Raw genomic sequence first — 16258 nt, 5'->3', positions numbered from 1 at the left:
AAAGTTACTGAAATTGTGTTCCCCACTGTAAATAATTCCCTTATAATGAACATGAAAACGATCCAGAAATTGACCACAGTTTATAAGAGGAAAAATGACATTTCATCTACTCACAGAAAAGGCCTTCCAAGGATGCCAAATCTATACAGTTTCCTAGGGGAAGCAGCAGGAGAAGACTGGAAACCCTTCCTGTTTCCTGCTGTGCCATCAACTTAATGCCTTGGTCTCTTTTCCTGCCCAGAAAATACAGAGAGTACTCCCAGGGAATCATAACAAACAGTGTGCTGGATAAAAGCTCATGTGAGACATCCTAGGACCAGTGTGTGTGTGTGTGTGTGTGTGTGTGTGTGTGTGTGTGACTTGAATTATATTATGTGTGTGTGTGTGTGTGACTTGAATTATATTATGTGTGTGTGTGTGTGACTTGAATTATATTATGTGAACTGCCTCATTTTCCCCATCAACAAAGAAGATAATAATAATACTGCTTATCATCATATAAGGACAGAACGGTACATAAGGTGGATGTACTAGAGGGCAAAATGGAACCCCTAAAGGAGTCCTGTACCTACTGCTGACTTCCACTAAAGAAGTTCAGAAAACCAACAACTTCAACCAACCCTATGGCCATTTCAAACATCTTAGTTTCCAATGTAGTAAATCCCTGCATCTCCATTGCTTACATTCATATTGGCCACTCAAAGCATGTGTTTATATCATGATATTTTAAAATAAAGATTTATAGAATTACAACCAACCCAAGGCTCGAGGAACATCACAGAAGAAGGAGGGGATGAACGGATGAGCCAGAGGATGGGGTCCTGTATTATGAGATGCTGTCTCTGGACATAACAGAAATTGTACACAGGAACTCACTGCAATTACGACTACCTGCACAGGAACAAACCACCCAAATCAGTCAACATTCTAGCATGAAATGCCAATTAGACTTGGTGGTTTTACTGTTGTTCTTTTTTTTTTTTTTTAAGAAGAAAGGACAAAAAGAAGAAAAGGGAACATGTTGGAGAGAGTCCATGGGAGAGCAAAGCAGAGCATAAATAGGATCAGGGTACATGGTGCACATGTGTAAAATTGTCGATAATGAAGCAGTTTAAAATAATTATTTTCTAAAAATATACAAAACACATGTAAAGATGGGGTTGATGTCCTGTTTGTCTCTTCACTTTGAATTTGGTATTGTTGTGTGACTAGAATCTGGGATTTTGATAAATATTAACACAAATACTGCTTCTGGGGCTGTTGGATGCAGCTTGTTGGTAGAGACTCTGCCTAACAAGCACAAGGTGATGTGCTCCATCCCTGACACTGGCAAACAAAGCAAAATGAGGTAAAGCAAGATGTTCCCTTTCCATTCAAATTTATTTTTTATTATTTTCCAAAGTTCATTAGACAAAAGAAAGATATATATTTGACAAATCATTGACAAAATGTATTGTAAACATATTAACAAATATGTTTCATTAAATTTATTAGCAGTTCTCTTGCTGGACAGAATGCATACTGTGACTTTTAGTTTTGTTATTTTGTGCTAAATTAAATATTAGAAATTTTATAAATCAAACACTCACAGAAATTTCCTAAGCAAAAATTGCTATGCACCCAAAGTAAGCAGGGGCACAAATCTATGCTTATGCTAAGAATTCTGCTATTAGACTGCAAGTCAACTGTGCATTATTTTCATAGATGCTTCATTCATTTTCCAGAAAATTTTTCTAAAAATTTAAATTAAAGTTTCCAAGTAGATCTAATTTTTTTAGTGAAAATCTGTTTCTGTGATACTCTATTTTACGATTTAAGATGCTTTCAAATAAAATACAGATAACATTCCTAGGATTCAGGTTTTATAATCGCAGACCATTGAGAACAAAACTTGTTGTTCTCTGAGAAAACATAACCAAAGTAGCCTTCAGTCTCTCAAGCAGCAGCAGCTTCTGTGAAGGCCATTTCCCAGTTATCTTCCTTACAGAGCGCCTTCCAGGCCATTGTTTCTGATGACCTTTGCATATTCCTTGGCTGACCTGTATGGGACTCGGGGTCTAGCAGGATCTTCAAAATCAACATGGAAGAGGCCAAACCGTCTGCTGTACCCATTGTTCCACTCAAAGTTATCCAGAAGTGACCACGCACAGTACATTTGAAGGTTGACTTCATCAACATGGATAGCTGAAAGGAAAAGAGTCATTAGCCTTTCTGGGAAAGTTCTGAGAACAAATATCACTGAAGAGCACTGGGCACCTCCTTCTCCTGCTCTCCTGGAGATCTCAGTGGCCACAGACAAAATTCTTCTTTGTATTTTTAACCACAGACATAATGCTGAAATAAAGTACAGTTTGGGATCTAATGCATATGTTACTTAGCTTGATTTAGCTACTGCATAGTTTGTACCATCATGAAAGCATCAGGTCCCACACCAGAGCATAAAGTGATTGTTGTCACTTGAAATAATGCCCTTTTCTAGTTTTATGCTTGACCTGAGCAGGAGCTTCAGTTCAGGAGTTCAGTCACGGACAGGCAGGAGTGACACATAATCCCAGCATGGGCAAGTCTGACACAGAGGGGTGGATACACATTCTACTTAATGAATTATAGATCTTCCTGGATGGCATAGTAAAACCTTATCCCAACATTAAAAGAAGTTACTTATTCTAATAATGTAATCAGTCATTTTGACATTTGTTTCATTCTTTTATTCTCTTAATGCACATTTCAGTGTCTTTTCCAGAACACTCACACACATACACACACACACACACACACACACACACAAATATATGCACACACATACACATACACACACTTTTATAGTGTGTATTCAGTAAAAAACACCATTTGTCATCACAGTACAGCTTTTAATAGCTGAGAAAATGCACTGGTCACTTGGAAGAGATGACAGTAGCGTGCCCAGAGAAGCCTGTCCCTTATATTCCCATGAGCAAACTGGTACCTGTCTGGTAACTCAGAAAAATGTGAGTTCACAGCTCTAGTAAAGTCCTCAGACAAGTATGAGAAACTTAAAAATAATATGGCAATCTCTGTTACTTGGCCACTGTTGCACAATGGCAAAGACAGGCTAGTTTATAAGCAATTGGCCAATAATTTTTCATAGTTCAAAGAAATGAGAAGTCCTAAATCAAGGCAATGGTAGCTTCAGCATGTTGTGAGAGACTATATTCAGGTTTATTAATGATACATTCTTGGTGTATCTTCATGTGGCAGGAAGGGCAAATGAACTTCTTCATATCTTTTCATATGTGGTCATCAACTCCATTGATGACAACCCTTTTCTCACTATCTAATCATGTCCCAAAGTCCTCACCTCATAGTACAATCATTTTGAGAGCTAGGTTCTCAACACAAATTTTAGAGAGACTCTATGTACATCCTATATCACATTGCATATGTCTTCCATCTAAACTCAGAGTGATGCTTCAGCCCTTTAAGAATCAAAGAAATCAAAGACAGGACTCTATATACTAGACTTGCACAATATCAAGCTACACAAAAATCCCTTCATTGATTGGAAGAAGAGACTCATGAAGCCCCACTTCTAACTGAGGAGCCATTTACAATTAATTGTTTCTGGCAAATAGAGTGTCAATTTTCATCAGGCATGTGGCCTCTGAAAGGTTATCCATGCTCCAGTAGGTGATTCCTACAACCCAACAATATACAGGTAGCACTAAGTAAATTAAGTGGTCTGGTAGTTTGAATGTAATTGGCCCCCATAATCTCGTAGGGAGTGGCACCATAAGGAGGTATGGCTTTTTTGCAATAGGTATGGTCTTATTGGAGGAAGTGTGTCATTGTTGGGGCAGACTTTGAGGTTTCCTATGTTTGGAATACCTCCCAATGAGTCAGTCTATTTCTTTCTGCCTGCAAGATATAGGACTCTCAGCATCAGTATCAGATCTGCTTATACTTCAACATGCTCCATCATGATGATAATGGACTGAATGAACTTCTAAAACTGTAAACTAGCCACTCTATTTAATGTTTTTTTTATAAGAGTTATGATGGTTGTGGTATCTCTTGATGCAATAGGGAACCTAATTAATACAGAAGTTGGTACCAGGGACTTGGGTATTGCTGTGATAAACCTGACCATGTATTTGTTTGGAGAAATTTGGACTTTTGTACTTTGGATTAGAAAAGCAGTGGAATGCTTTAAGCACTGTTTAATGGGCCATACTAGTAGGAGCATAGAAGGCACTGGCGCTAAAACTTATTTGAACTATGGGGCTGGGAAGAGCTCACTCAAGAGATTTCAGAGAAAAATTTTAGCATGATTCCTAGAAATTATTTTTGTGATGTTTTAGGAAGAAAGTGGTTACAATTTTCCCTTGTCCAAAGAGTCTGCTTGAGGCTAAAGCAAAGAATTTTGGATTAATTCTGCTTGCAGAAGAAATCTCAAAACAGCCTATTATAGACTCTGCTGTGTGGTTTTGGTGATAACTCTAGTAAGGATTTGTAATGAAAAGGAGCAAGCTGAGCAGGGTAAATTACAAAAAAAAAATTGAGAAAAAAATAGAATACCAGAAAGTGGAATAGAGCTAAATCTGTGTTCACGGAGATAGATGGATTAAGAAATGGAATAAAGGGAGTGGTGACCTCAGGGCAAGATCCTACCCAACAAGTTTTCAATTTCTAAAATTTTCTTTAGTTCTAAAGGAACTAAAGAAAAGCTTAGAGCCCATTATGGTGGAGTACATCTTTAATCCCAGCACTGGGAAAGCAGAAGCTGGAGTTCTCTGCATTTGAGGCCAGCCTGGTGTACAGAGCAAGTTTCAGGACAGTCAAAGTTATGCCGAAAAGACAGAAAGCTGTAGAAGACCTAATTGAATAAGAGAACCATGTTACATCTCCATCAAGCAGTAGAACGTGGCAGGTTTGGTCACATGGTTCTGGGTTCAGAGTTAAGGACAGAAGAAAGGAGTTATCTAATAAAGCCACTGAGGTCAGGCATGTGTCAGGGGTATCCCTAAATGAAGGCATAGTAGAAAAGCCATTGCATAAAGCTGTGAAGTTGAAGGCTGGATTTCCTTGGAGAACCCAAGATGTTAGAGATGCCAGAGTCATGGGATACTTGCCAAAAAATAGCTTCTAATGGGGAGTAGAACCAGGTAAAGAGAAAGAAGTGTGTTGCAGCCAAAAAAAAAAAAAAAAGCTAAACAGAGTTGCAGATATGAAGGCATGGAGCTAGCTGCAGAGGTTAGGGTTTGCCCAGCTGGATTTTTATCTTACTTTTGTCCACTGTATGTCCTCAGTATGTCCTCAATATGCTCACTTTGATCTTACTTTTGTCTACTCTATGTGTTCACTATGTTCCCTTCCCTGCATTTTGGAGTGTTAATATATAACCTTTGCCATTATATGTTGGAAGTATGTGATCCACTTTTTTATTTTGATTTTTTAGGTGATTATAGTTCAGAAATTGCAGAAGGCTCAGAAGAGACTTTGAACTTTGGACTTTAAAACATTCTTGAAATTTATAGATTATAATGACTTTTGAAGTTGGACTAAATGAATTTTGTTTTATGATATTTTTATAAGCTTATGGGGGTCAGCTAGTGAAAAAATGGTAGATTGAATGTAATTGACCACCATAATTTCAGAGGGAGTGGCACTATTAGAAGGTGTGCCTTTGTTCCTGTAGGTATGGCCTTGTAGGAGAAAGTGCATCACTGTGGGCCTGTACTTTGAGGTTTCCTATGCTTGGAATACTGCCCAGTGAGTCAATTGACTTCCTGTTACCCTCAAGTTGTAGCACTGTAAGCTCCAGCACCATGACAACCTGTACATCACCATGCTCCCTGTAATGATGATAATGGACTGAACTTCTGAAATTTCAAGTGAGCCACCCACACCTATTAAATATTTTCTTTATATGAAGCACATGGTCATGGTGTCTCTTCATAGCAATAAAAACATAAGAGGAGTAGATTAAAATATAAAACATGGAGTTAGGAAAGTGATGGAATGACATAGGAAAAATTGAAGAGAAATGAATGGGAGTAAATTTAGTCAAAATACATTAAAAATATGTGTCAGAAATTATGAAATACCAAAAAAGGAAAGAAACACTAAAAACATGGATCATTTGGGCAAAAACTGCACATATACATAAATATAATATTCATTATAATTTCTGTGATTTCTCTAAAATCATCATTCTACTCTATGCTAAAAGACCAAAATGGGAAGAAATCTCTAAATCATTACCCAGTTCTTTTCATTGCTTGAGAAGGGTATAGAGTTTATATTTTTAAATACTATTTAAATCTCTCAGAATTCTAAGATTATGGTTATCCTCACACTGACCATTTTCTTTGTGAAAATCACAGTCAGAGAACTTGTTCTATGACCCACTAAGACACATTTCTTCATTTGGAAATCAAGTGAAAGGTTGGTTAGTTTAACAAGATCGCCATATCCCTCAATAAGCAAGGAGAAAATGAACATTCATATAATAAATCAGATTTTAATTGCACTCGGTATTGTTTTCATTCCGAGTGAGTCCTGTAGCTAAATATTTATATAATCAAGCTCTAATCTCATTTTTCTTTTATATCTGTCTATATTTTTCAAGTTATTGAGAAATACTGTATATCTCTTCTACTATCCATCTGTAGGTCTCTGAATCTTAAGAGTTTTGTTTATAGAGTCAGATATTATGCAGACAAAACATTCTTGACAGACTGGTTGATACATGACCCCAGTTACAGTTGTATCGAGAGACAAGCAACGTGTTTTGATTAGAGAGTGTTTTATAAACGGTGTAGGCAAAGCATTAAGCCAAGTTCTGTTGACATTTTTAAATGAAATTACACTTAGAAAATGAAAATACAGAGCAGTCAAACATATTAAGCTTTACAGGACTAAAAATACTTATAAGACATTCCTTCTTCTCTTATCCGTTGTCATTTGCACGAATGCCTCTGCCTTTGCCAAGTATAATAAGGGAAATACCCTTCCTTTCAATAATCTCATTTTTTAAGAATCCAATTTAAGTACAGAATAACACATCTCTGTCTCAAAGCAACAAAAGCCCAATACTCAGATAGAAAACAGTAATCTCCTCTGTTTTGTAAATCAGTCTGGGGCTACGTGAGAACAGGCATGTTTTCTTTCCCACTTGGAGAACTACCACTGCCCAACAAGAAAGCCTGCCAGGTACAAAGCCAGACAGTTTCTGAAAACACACACAGTCCCACTGATCATATACAAAAGGACTGATTCATGTGCTAAACCAGGGGATAAAAATGAGACCCTGCCTGCTTGGAAGGGAACAAAAGGAAATCTTGACAATTTCATTGCTAACTGCCAGGAGTGCAGCAGCAAGCACTAAACTGCCTGAGTGACACTGGTGGATGTCTCTGCATTTTCGCTGCAGGAACACTCAAGTGGAGAATTACCTAGTTAGGTTCGGGAGCTAGCCTGCTGGAATCCTTCTCACCAGGCCATCACTGGGAAAAATTACAAAACCACACCGGAACCTGCACGCCTCTCCTCTTCCAATCTCCTCGGGAACGGAAAGAGACCATCATCACATTTCTTGTCACCATGATTTATGAGGTCCCAGATCTTGGCAGGAGAAAAAGCACTTCTGAGAATTTGCTTTCTTTCTTTAACCAGAGTTGGAGGCAAAGTCAACACAGACCAATAGGAGTTTGTACAGCTACGCAGCATGCTAGGATAAAAATGGTACCCATTATAGAGTCAGAGTGTAATATGGGACAAGGCTGTGGAAAGATGCAGGGATAAAAGGTTTTAGGTTTGTTTTCTAGTTATAAGAACCCCATGTTATCACTATATTCTACATAGTTGTGGATTCAAAACAAAACACACACATCAAACATATATATATATATAGATATATACATACATTCTTTTCCATGCATATATATCTATGCATACTATATACATAATTTGTCCAGAAAGAGCCAAATGAAAAATAATGAAGGCAAAAGTCATCATTAATCCAAATAACCCTCATGTACTTGTTCAGCCATGATTATTAGGAAACAAGCTAAATGTCCTTCAGCTGATAAATGGTCAACGAAAATGTAGTAAATATATACAATAGAATAATGTTATTCATCCTTGCAAAAAGAAAATTTCAGGCAGAAGAATGAAACTAGAAAGTAGCCGATTGAGTGAGGTAACCCAGACCCAGAAAGACACACATACCACGTTCTTTCTTGTCTGAGGCTCCTCGATCCAAATCCATATATGAGTATATAGCCTGGAGTAACTGGAAACTAGAAAAGTCAAGGAGAAGCAAGAGAGGACTAGCAGGGTACTAGTGATCAGAAGAGGAAAATAAGGTGCTTAAATTGGGGTGGGTGAGGGAGATAAATGCAGAAGAATGAGGAAGAGGATAAGAGTGAGGATATCTGAAAAGGTCATAAGGAACCATTATTACATAAAATTACTGATGTTACATTTAACTCTGTGTGTACACACACATATATTTTAGTTGAAACCTTCCCACCTAGGCTAGCAATACTCCCTCCAAAGATCCACAGACTACCTAACAAAAACCTTAACACCAGGCATGAGAAGCCCTCTTCTGAACTGTTCCTCAGTTTTTCCAGCAGATTCTCAAAACATTAAGGTTATTGCTATTGCCCTTGTCCCCTGCCCCAGAAGTGGATATTAAGTTCCCACTGCTAAAGACAATATACAGATCAGATACAGGAGCTAGAGGACCTGACCTGGACCTAACCTGCAAGCCTCCTCCCTGAGAACTAGCTTTCATGATGCCAGAAAGAGCCAGGCAAGCTTCCAAGAGGGAAGAAAACCTACCCAGCTAGAATGTCTTTGGACTGTCACAATAAAGACCAGCATGGCACAGTAACATTGAGGGTACAATAGTGGCATGCTTGATATGCTTAACAAATAGCTCTCTAATCAGCCTTAAGGTCTGATCAACCAGAGGAAAATTGTGCCTGGTACTGGTAACTTAGTCAACTGTCCATGGCTACTGTAGTCATAGATCTTGGCAAGGAACCTACATATATAACCCTTAAATACATTCTAAATATTTGGCCTTATACCCATAGATAAGTGTAATTCTCCCTCCTGCATAGTGGTAGTCTATCTTAGTTAAGGTCTTTATTGCTGTGATAAAACACCTTAACTGAATGCAACTTGAGGAGAAAAGAGTTTGTTTGGATTACATATCAAAAGTCACAGTCCACTGAAAGAAACCAAGGAAAGAACTCAAATCAGTAAGAGCGCTGATACAGAGACCATGGAGTGCTGCATACTGGCTTGTTTCTCATTGCTTTCTTAGGCCAGGAGTAGTACCACCCACAACAGCCTGAGCCCTCCCCCATCAGTCACTAATTTAAAAAAAAAAATCCCTATAGATTTGTTTACAGTCCAATTTTATGGAGGCATTTTCTCAGTTGAGATTCCTTCCATTCAGATGACTCTAATTTGTGTCAAGTTGATGAAAAAGGCCGCTTGTTGGTTCCCAGCTGCTCAGACTCCCAAAATAATCACACAGAAACTGTATTAATTAAATCACTGCTTGGTCAATTACTTAAACATATTACTACCTAGCTCTTACGTCTAGAATCAACTTATCTCCGTTATTTTATATTTTACCATGAGGATCATGGTCTACCAGCAAGGTTTCAGCATGTCTGTCTCTGGTGGCAACTCCATGGCTTTTCTTCTGACTCTGCCTTCCTTCTCCCAGTATTCAGTTTAGTTTTCCCCACCTAGTTCTGTTACCCTATAGCTCTGCTATAGGCCCATAGCAGTTTCTTTATTCATTAACCAATAAAAGCAACACATAGAAGGACCTCCCACACCATTGATAACAAACACAGATCTCCCTCCCCATTTTTGTGTTTACCACTTCATAACAATTATATTTTGTTATTCCCCTCTCAAGGCCCCAACCTCATCTACGGTCCCTCTATACTTTCCCATATATTTTTTTTTTTTTGCGGTTACTCTTGTCTGAGGATTTGAAGCTATGAACCACAGATTAGAAAGAACATATAGCATTTGTTTCTGGATCTGGGTTAGCTCTCTCAATATAATCTTATTATATACTTGTCTATTTATTGGAAATTTTATTTTCTTTAAAGCTGGATAGTATTTTACTATGTATATGTACCACATTTTCATTATATCTTCATCTGTTTGAAGGACATTTAAGTTGTTTTTATTTTCTGGCTATTGTGAATAGGGCAGCTATGAGCATTACTGAACAAGTATATAGAAAGTAGGTTATTCAATCCTTTGGGAATGTGCCAAGGAATGGTATATCTGGGTTGTATGGAAGATTTATGATAGAATTGGAGAAAGACATTAAAAAACACTTTGCTAAATTTCAAGAAGATGACAAAAATTGCTTCAATGGTGTCCCAGAAAATACATATATACAGCTGAATAAAATGACAATGATATTTAAAAGGATTTGGAAACTAAATAGAATTGTAAACTGGAATTGAGGTGGATTCAAAAAATTAAATAACCCAATTAGAAGGCTCAGAGGAAAGCCTTCTGCATTGAAGGAATCAAGAAGAAGACAGATACTAGAACTCAATGATAATGTAGAGGCTCTAGATGAAATAAGAAAATGGAAAAAAATCAGAAAAAAGAAACATACAGGAAACTTGAGAAATAATCAAAGGATCAAGCAGGGAGGTGGTGGCACATACCTTTAGTACAAATACTAAAGAGGCAGAAGCAAGTGGATCTCTGTAATTTGGAGGCCAGTCTGCTCTAGAGAGAGAGTTCAAGGACAGTCAGGGCTACACAGAGAAACCCTGCCTTGAAAAGCAAAATAAAAGAAAGACTAACAATAACAACAGAAGATCAAGCCTTCAAATTATGGGCATAAATGAGGGAGAGGAATCCTAGATAAACAGCATAGATTTTCACCAAGATGATAAGACAGAACTTTCCCAAACTATGGAAAGAAATACTCATACAGATACAAGAAACAAACACTAACTAGGCAAAACCAAATAAAAAATACCCCCATGACATATTATAGTTGAAACTATATATATACATATATCATATGCTCACATATATAATATATAAAATATTATATATAATATAATATTATATATACTAATATATATTTGAAACAATATATAATATACTTGTGTGTATAATATATAAAATATTATATATTATATTACATATAATATATTATATATACTGATATATTTTTTCAATTATAATATGCCATGGGGGTATTCTTTATTTGGTCTTACATAGTTAGTGTATACTTAATATATATATATATATATATATATATATATATATATAATATTTACAGGCACAGGAGAAAAAATAGAAGTCACATATAAAGGACAATGATGGTGGCTACCTAGACTATTATATGTAGCAAAAATAGCTGCCATACTTGAAGGAGAAAAATTAAGTTTCTATTATCCAAGCAGACAAAAATAAAAGCTGTAAATAGAATACTGAAGCAATACTTCAAATTGCCGATGGAAATAAGCATGGCCAAGAGATTTCAGAAAGAAAATAATTGAAGCTCTAATTTAATGAAAACCATCTGCAACTAAGAAAAATATAAAAAAGACTGCAATCTCAAATATCTTTCAATAATAATTCTAAATATTAATATCTAGATATCAATTCTCAAATCAAAAGACAAAGGTAAACTGAGTGGATTAAGAAACAAAATTCACCTTTAAGAGAAATGCTGGAAACAAGTATTCCAAGCAAATGAAATTAAGAAGCACAGAGGTATAGGCATCACCATCTTAACATCTGAGAGCTTGTTTAAAAATTAGAATTTTCCAATGTTAGGAAATTTGAAACTTGCTTTGTTTTGTTTTGTTTTCTGAAGATCCATTATCATGTCATGTGGAAAGCCTAGCATGCAATCCCACATGCTGAAAACTATGACCACAATATGGTAATTTGAATGACAATGGGTTCCATAGGCTCCTAGGGAGTGACATCTGAAGGGATTAGGATGTGTGGTCTTGTTGGAGTCAGTGTGGCCTTATCTAGCACCATATCTGCCTGCCTGCTACCATGCTTTTCACCATGACAACACTGAACCATACTTCTGAACTGTAAGCCAGCCCCAGTCAAATATTATCCTTTATAATAGTTGCCATGGTTATGGTACCTACTTACAACAATAGAACCACTAAATAAGACTTATATTATTAGGGATAATAGTGACAGTGGCTCTACTTAAGCTAGTTATTTGGAAGTACCGTTCCTAATTACTCAACACTTTCATGAAATTGCACTCACAGTACCCAAGAACATGGAAGATGCACACCCAAATCCTTTTGAGTGAAGGTACCAATATTCTAAATTTCTAATTGCTATTATAAATTTTTAAATGTAATCATAATGGATAATCAGACATAGTCAAGCAGGTATAGAAAATAATTAAGAAAAACAAACCAATGTTATCAGTAGATTTTGTCTATTTCCCCTTCCTAGAGTTATCCACATATACTATGTACATCTAGGTATACTTGTATACCTTATAGGTATACATATATATATGTATATATGTAGAACTTTTAGGGTTCTTCTTGTTACCTAGCTTCTCTAGAGTCATGGACTATAGGCTGGTTATCCTTTGCTTTACATCTAATATCCACTTTTGAGTGAATACATACTGTATCTGTCTTTTTGGGTGTGAGTTACCTCACTCGGGATGTTTTTGTTTTGTTTCATTTCTACTTCCACCATTTGCATGTGAATTTTAAGATGTCATTGTTTTTTACCACTGACTAGTGCTCCATTGTGTAAATGTACCACATTTTCTTTACCCATTTTTCAGTAGAGGGTCATTTAGGTTGTTTCTAGCTTCTGACTCTTAGGAATAATGCTGCTATAAGCACAGTTGAGGAAATGTTTGGGAGATGGGGAGGGGGAGAAAGGAGGCTGGAAGGGGAGGAGAGAAAAGAAGGAAGGGGCATGCAGAACATGCGTGAATGGGGTGGTGGAAAATGGGGAAATAACAGAGAGAGAGAGCAAGGAAAGAGTTATCTTCACTGAGGGAACCATTATGAGGTTAGCAGGAAACCTGGAACCAGGGAAAGAAATCCACAGGAATTGACAAGGATGACCCCATCTAAGACCCTAAGCAGTTGTGGAGAGGGTATCTGAACTGATCCTCTGTAATCAGATTGATGACTAATTGCCATCATACAACAATGTCATCATCCAGCAAATGATGGAAGCAGATGCAGAGATCCACAGCTAAGCACTGGCCCAGGCTCCCAGAATCCAGTCAAAGAGAGGGAGGAGAGATAATATAACCAAAAGGGTCAAGACCGTGATAGAGACGCCCACAGAAACAACTGATCAGTGCTAGTGGGAACTCATTAATCCCAGACTGACAACAGGGGAACCTTCATAGGACCAAACTAGGCCCTCTTATTGTGGGTAACAGTTGTGTGGCTTGGGCTGTCTTTGGGGCCACTGGCAATGGGACCAGGACTTATATATCTCTTTGGAGCCCATTCTCTATGGAGGTATATCTTGATCAGCCTAGAGGGAGGAACAGTTTTGGTCCTGCTTCAAGGTGATGTGACAGACTTTTTTGACTCCTCATTGGAAGCCTTACCCTCTCTGAGGAGTGTGTGGGGGTGGGGTAAGGAGAATGAGGGGGAGTGGAAGGAAAAGGGGGAGTTGGAACGGGACTGGTATGAGAAAAGATTGTTTTAAAATAATAATAGTAAAACAAAAAAAAACCCAACTGATAACATATACAAATTCACATAGGTTTCAGTTGTTAGAAGTGCCATTAGAATTTGCAATGGCCAGATTAATTGTGATTAGGGCAGAGAGAAAACTTTTAATGCTTTTAGGGATTAGCAAACCATAAAATGAAGTAGATTACCTGGGAAAGGGACACACTGCTAGCTGAAAGAAACCTTCTATTTCTTGCGTGCCAGTGGAAACTTTGAGACCTACTCCCAAGGTTGTTGTGAAGGTCACATGAGATAGCATGAGCAGTGCCTGGCTAACACTTAAGTTTTTGGGTTTTTCCTCTACTGCCATTACTTGGGACAATACAGAACACATACTAGAAAAAAAGAAAGAAAGGTAATTAGGAGACAGAGAGGGTGCCGTGATTAGGGATTGCAAATGACCACAAGAAACACCAGGTAAGGGGGTGCACAGTAACAACAAGGTCATCTGCAGTCTAAACAGAGGAGCTCAGAAGAAACCACAACCGGAACCCTCGGAACTACAAGAAAGCAAATTTCTGCTCATTCTAAACCTAGTCACATTTACAACAATACTGGATGATTTTTTTGTCTAACCAAGTTTGAGACTCACCAGTTACATACATTGGCATCTATGATAGTGTGCTTGATATAGCGTCAATCCCAGAGTTAGAGTGCTTGAGGCCTGGACATGTTTGAGACTCCTGCTAGGGAAGCATTATGCTAAGGGAAGAGGGAATTCTACCAGGCTACTCCTTAAAAAAAAAATGGATCACCATTTAGGACCATAGAGATGCTAAATGCTCAGTTGCACCTAAATGCATTGCAGCCCACAGCTCAATTGAAACCTGCCTTCATTCAAAAGAAATCTTCTCAGTCGCCATGTAGGATGAGTTAAACAGGGCCTCAAAAGGTGGTGCCAAAGCTGTGTATGTGACATCATCTAGAATAGGAGTCTTTTCGAATATAACTAAGAATCTCAAGATAACAATCTGGATAATAGTGAGCCCTGCATGTCAACCACTCTTACAACGTAAGAGAAAGAAGAAAAGAAAGAAGCAACACCAGGAAGAAGATGCAGAGATAGAGGTGAAGACTGAACTGAAATAAAATGTTCACAAGTCAAGAAATGTTAGAAATGCTAGCAGCCACCAGAAGCCAATCGAGAATCATGGAACAAATTCTCTTCCCTAACCTCTGGAAGGGATTACAGATCCTGTTAACACCTTAATTTTGGAATTCTGGCTTCTAGACCTGTGAGAGGATATATTTCTGTTGTCTTTAAGACACAAGGTTTAGGGTAATTTGCTAGCACAGCCACGGGAAACTAATGCACCACGCTCTTTCATTGTGGTTGCCAACTGGGCTCAGAGTCCCAAACCACCCACCTGGTCTTGCTAGGGGCTTATGAGCATTTCTCTCAACGTCTGTCAAAGCCAGAGAAAGAAAGCCTTCTGGGGACACAGTTTGAAGCCTATTTTCTGGCAATTGCCCACACACTAACTTTGAAAATGTGATTCTCTGAGTTTGGTTGAACAGTACAAGTTCATTACAATTGAAGACAAGCATTAGCTGGGTAGCATGCTGCAGGAGACCTGGCACACAGGCTGCTGCCTTTTTCTTTAGAAAAATAAAGGCATCAGGAGGATCTAAACAAAGAAAGACGTACAATAAGACTCTCCTCTCCTCTCCCCAAGTGAACACGAGAAGCTGGACAGAGTTTTCGAAAATACCCAAATCACCCCAACACAGGAGGCCCCACCTGCAGATGGGAACTGTTGGTAACAAGAGCCACAACTCTCTGAAAAGAGTCTTTGAATTTCAAAGCTAATTTTTAAATATTTTATAGGAAAATGCCAATTAGCCAGAAATGAGCTCCACAGACTTCTTAATTAACTATTATTCCTACTCTTTCTATTACGCTGGGGTGGGGAGGGTGCTGCAAATAGCAAGCAATTAAAAGGGATCATATAAAAATTCATAATTGTAAAGCTGATCTGAGACTAGGTATATGTCTGTATCACCTTCTACAATCTCTCCATCTATATTAATTACGCAGCAACTTCTGCTACAGCCAAAAGTCACTGTTAAAGGAACCAATGTTCTTCCCAGGCAGAGGTACAACAAAAGGGCTCCTTCTGTCCCTTAGCCCCTTTTTCTACCCTCTTTCCTGCCTTTTTCCCCCTCTGGGACTTGGTTTCCTCTTCTGTAAAATTGAGGTATTAGCATATCTTCATAGGATTATGGTAAGCATTAAATAAATTAATGCAGATAGACCTGGGAAGAAGGCTTGACTCCTAGCAAAGTCGAACACACACTACTCAGTGGCTGCAATTGTGGCTTTTATTGCTCTCCAAGTCTGGGAGGGTGAGGAGTGAAAATCTGTTCCATCTCTTCCTCCATCTGGTTTCCAACAGCTTTCTGAGGACGTAGAGTCAGCACAAAGTGCTCAGTGCTGAGAAGCAGTGAAATTGGGTGCCAGGGGAAAGTACAGCATCTGGGACTGGGTTACGGTCTGTGGGAACGGGTCAGCT

The 16258-nt window shown here is 38.0% G+C and overlaps 1 protein-coding gene across 1 annotated transcript in view; it reads right to left on the bottom strand.

Moving 5' to 3' along the window:
* Window positions 1-1981: 1981 nt before the first annotated feature.
* LOC121442289 (cytosolic beta-glucosidase) overlaps window positions 1982-16258 on the bottom strand; it is a 123831-nt gene continuing 109554 nt past the window's right edge. Inside the window, exon 5 of the mRNA XM_041643779.1 lies at window positions 1982-2184. Within this exon, the coding sequence (XP_041499713.1) occupies window positions 1982-2184 (203 nt within the window). The remainder of the gene's footprint in view (window positions 2185-16258) is intronic.

This window comes from Microtus oregoni, unplaced genomic scaffold (genome assembly GCF_018167655.1).
Source record: "Microtus oregoni isolate MIOR12 unplaced genomic scaffold, Mior012 000090F_ref0000504, whole genome shotgun sequence".
NCBI lineage: Eukaryota > Metazoa > Chordata > Mammalia > Rodentia > Cricetidae > Microtus > Microtus oregoni.
The sequence above is the reverse complement of the archived record's forward strand: the minus strand, read 5'-3'. Positions and strand labels throughout refer to the sequence as shown.